The sequence below is a fragment of the Raphanus sativus genome, chromosome 6, assembly GCF_000801105.2.
Source record: "Raphanus sativus cultivar WK10039 chromosome 6, ASM80110v3, whole genome shotgun sequence".
Lineage (NCBI taxonomy): Eukaryota > Viridiplantae > Streptophyta > Magnoliopsida > Brassicales > Brassicaceae > Raphanus > Raphanus sativus.
Genome location: NC_079516.1, coordinates 8,075,092 through 8,078,448, shown reverse-complemented (window position 1 = coordinate 8,078,448; position 3,357 = coordinate 8,075,092). Strand labels below are relative to the sequence as shown.

Here is a 3,357-nt window from a genome sequence, read left to right as displayed (position 1 = left end):
AGATAACTGAACCTTGAATTGTTGTTCTGTTTTTCGCTTGTAGCCTCCATTTGTTGAAATCTCTCAATCTTTCCTGAAAAAAAGATTGGAATTCTGCAAAAGAGAAGATTTGGAATCGATCAAGGAGATAGAAAAAGGATGAGAAAGAGAAGAGCTTGCCATGTCACTAAGGATTGATCCTTGGATAAGTATTTTTAGGATTTGATCCTTACAATACTTAAGCTAAATAATATTAGTATATTCTAATTTGTCTAGATTTATGTGTTAAGGACTCCCAAAATCCACCATTGCAGGTGGTCTAATACAACTTACATAATTTTCATTTTCTTTCTCTAAAACCAGCTTTACTAGTTTTATATAAAAAAAGAACTCATAGTAAAAGAAGCCATGAATGAAAGCTGTTAGATCCATGGGGGCCAGGCCAGCAATCGGTGTGCCTAAATTTTCAGTCCTATCTTTGTAATTCATATCTACTAAAGTGCCAAAAAGGGGAAACCTTAGTTAAAAATAACACCAAACATACGAATATTAGAATTTTGCTTAAATCATAAGAAAGGTTACAATCTTTTATTTTAGGTTTGCCGTAAATCTTTAGTTCTTTGAAAAAAACAATCTTTAAAATCTTTAGTTCTTTATATTTCAATAGTTTTTTCTTTTTGAGAAAGTCTTCAGAAATAGTAATAGATTTTCTTTGTCGATTATTTTCATTTTATCGGATTTGAATGTAGTACTGATATAACCGTATATTTTACCATTAAATGTGTGTTTTCCGATTGCAAATTGCCTACACAACGTAAAATGTAGATACAAGAATAGAGATCAACGAACATTCCTCGCTTATTCTGACCTTATCTACCAAACCGACGAAAGTCAAATCAATGCTCCCCTGTCACCATTGTTTCACTTTATTATGAAAAACTGATAAATCATCACATTTGAATTAATCACCCTTATAAAATAAAAATAAACATAACACACTGAACATAAAGATTGACTCTTCAAGATATAACCACTAGCAAATCGATCATCTACAATTACCTTCCTAAATCATTAATAAATAAATTTTCAGCGGAAGTGGTTACACCCTTTCCTATACATATACAACCTTATACTTGGTTCCATTTCCAAAACACAAACAAAATCCATCTCAAAATGAGAGAAGAACCTTTCTTCATCCAATGCCGTTTCTTGGCCTCTTGTTTCATCTTCTTCCTCGTCCTTCTTCCTCAAGCTTTCACTTACAACACTCCTCTCATCAACCCATGCTCCGTTCATGGTCCTCACTGGCCTCCTCCGATCGCAAACCCAAGGCTCTTTAAAGCTTACAAAGCCCTACAAGCTTGGAAATTCACTATAACTTCAGACCCAAATGGCTTCACTTCTAATTGGTGCGGTCCTAATGTTTGTAACTACACGGGTGTGTTCTGTGCACAGGCTTTAGACAACCCTTACGTCTTAACCGTAGCCGGTATTGACTTAAACCGGGCCAACATCGCCGGTTATCTCCCGGTAGAGCTCGGTCTCTTAACCGATCTCGCCTTATTCCACATCAATTCCAACCGTTTTGAAGGTCAACTCCCTAAATCTCTAAACTGCCTCAAGCTTCTTCACGAGCTTGACGTCAGCAACAACAAACTCTCCGGCGAGTTTCCTTCAGTCATCTTCTCTTTACCTTCTTTGAAGTTTCTCGACATTAGGTTTAATGATTTCTACGGCGATGTTCCTAGCCAACTCTTTGACCTAAACCTTGACGCTCTCTTCATTAACAACAACAAGTTCCGGTTTAGGCTACCGAAAAACATCGGAAACTCTCAGGTTTCGGTTCTTGTCTTAGCCAACAACGATCTCCAAGGATCTTGTCTACCTCCCAGTTTCTACAAAATGGGGAAAACGTTGCACGAGGTTATTCTCACCAATAGTCAGATTAGCGGTTGTTTAAACCGGGAAGTCGGTTTGCTAAACCAGTTAACGGTTTTCGACGTGAGTTTCAACAACTTGGTGGGTTCGTTGCCCGAGACAATGGGTGATATGAAGAGTTTAGAGCAGTTAAACATCGAGCATAACAAATTCTCCGGTCACATTCCGGAGAGCATCTGCCGGTTACCGAATCTTGAGAACTTCACTTACTCGGATAACTTCTTCTCCGGCGAGCCACCCGTTTGTCTGAGGCTTCAGGAGTTTGATGATCGTAGAAACTGTTTACCTTTAAGACCAATGCAACGGTCTCCCGAAGAATGTAAATCTTTTTCTTCTTATCCTATAAATTGTGCTTCTTTCGGCTGCTCTCCACCTAGTCCACCTCCTCCTCCTCCACCACCTTCACCGCCACCACCATCGCCGCCACCACCGTATGTGTATCCGTCGCCTCCTCCGCCACCATATGTGTATCCTCCACCACCGTGTACTTTTCCAACACCGGTGCATTACTAAGGTTTATTTTGATAGTTTGTGATCCAACAGTTGAAACTCTCCCATCTGTGTAGTTCTTGTGTTCTACGTAATGTAACGCTAATAGTGTTCGCTAAATTGTTCTTGTCTTACTATGTATTTTCTTTATATTTAATTTTTTAAAAAAAATTGTATGAGAATGTTTTGTGTGAAGAACATTTTTTGGTTATGTGAAAATTGAGGGGGAGTTATGTGTTATCTGGCCTTCACGAAAGAAAGATCTGTTGGATAGTTATTTGTAGTGGATGCTTTAATTACATATCAAAAACTAGACTAATATCCAAAATATGTGAAACAACCGAACAATGTTGTCATTTTTCTAATTCTCAAAAAAAAAATTGTCATTTTAAAACGTATCGAGGTCAATCATTGGTTTAACTCGCAACAGAAGCATTAAGATTCAACTCATATTAGTGAATGTTCGACAATTAAAACACCATTATTGGTTCCAAACATATGATTTGTAAGGGCCTGACTGGTGTAACCGCAGCGGTTGCGGTTGCGGGAGTTTGCGGGTGCGGGTGGTTGCGGTTTTAAGCATTTTCTAGAGATTTGTACGACTGGTACAACTGTTAGAAATTGTTGCATTTGCGGGACTTTTATGACTGGTAAACTACCAAACACAACATCTGTTAAATAACAATTTAACAATATTTACATTTTATGTAATTATAAAAATATTAAAAATCATAATAATATGATAAATATAAAATTTATATTTATAAAATCATATTATTCAATTTTAAAAATTTATAGAAAATATTTTAGTTTTGAATTTTTATAATATAAATTGAAATATAATATGAATACATTTTACAATTTCTATTATTTCAATTGAAATTTTTTATTGGATATTTTTAGTATTATTTTTATTTATTCTGTTTTTAAAGAAAAAAAATTTACCCTTCC

General features: G+C 36.0%; 1 protein-coding gene across 1 annotated transcript; it reads left to right on the top strand.

The window, feature by feature from the left end:
• The first annotated feature begins 1,019 nt into the window (after positions 1-1,019).
• On the top strand, positions 1,020-2,646 carry LOC108807387 (leucine-rich repeat extensin-like protein 6). Its single transcript, XM_018579668.2, has one exon. The coding sequence runs from the start codon at positions 1,153-1,155 to the stop codon at positions 2,428-2,430; it is 1,278 nt and encodes a 425-aa protein (XP_018435170.1). The 5' UTR covers positions 1,020-1,152; the 3' UTR covers positions 2,431-2,646.
• The last annotated feature ends 711 nt before the right edge of the window (positions 2,647-3,357 follow it).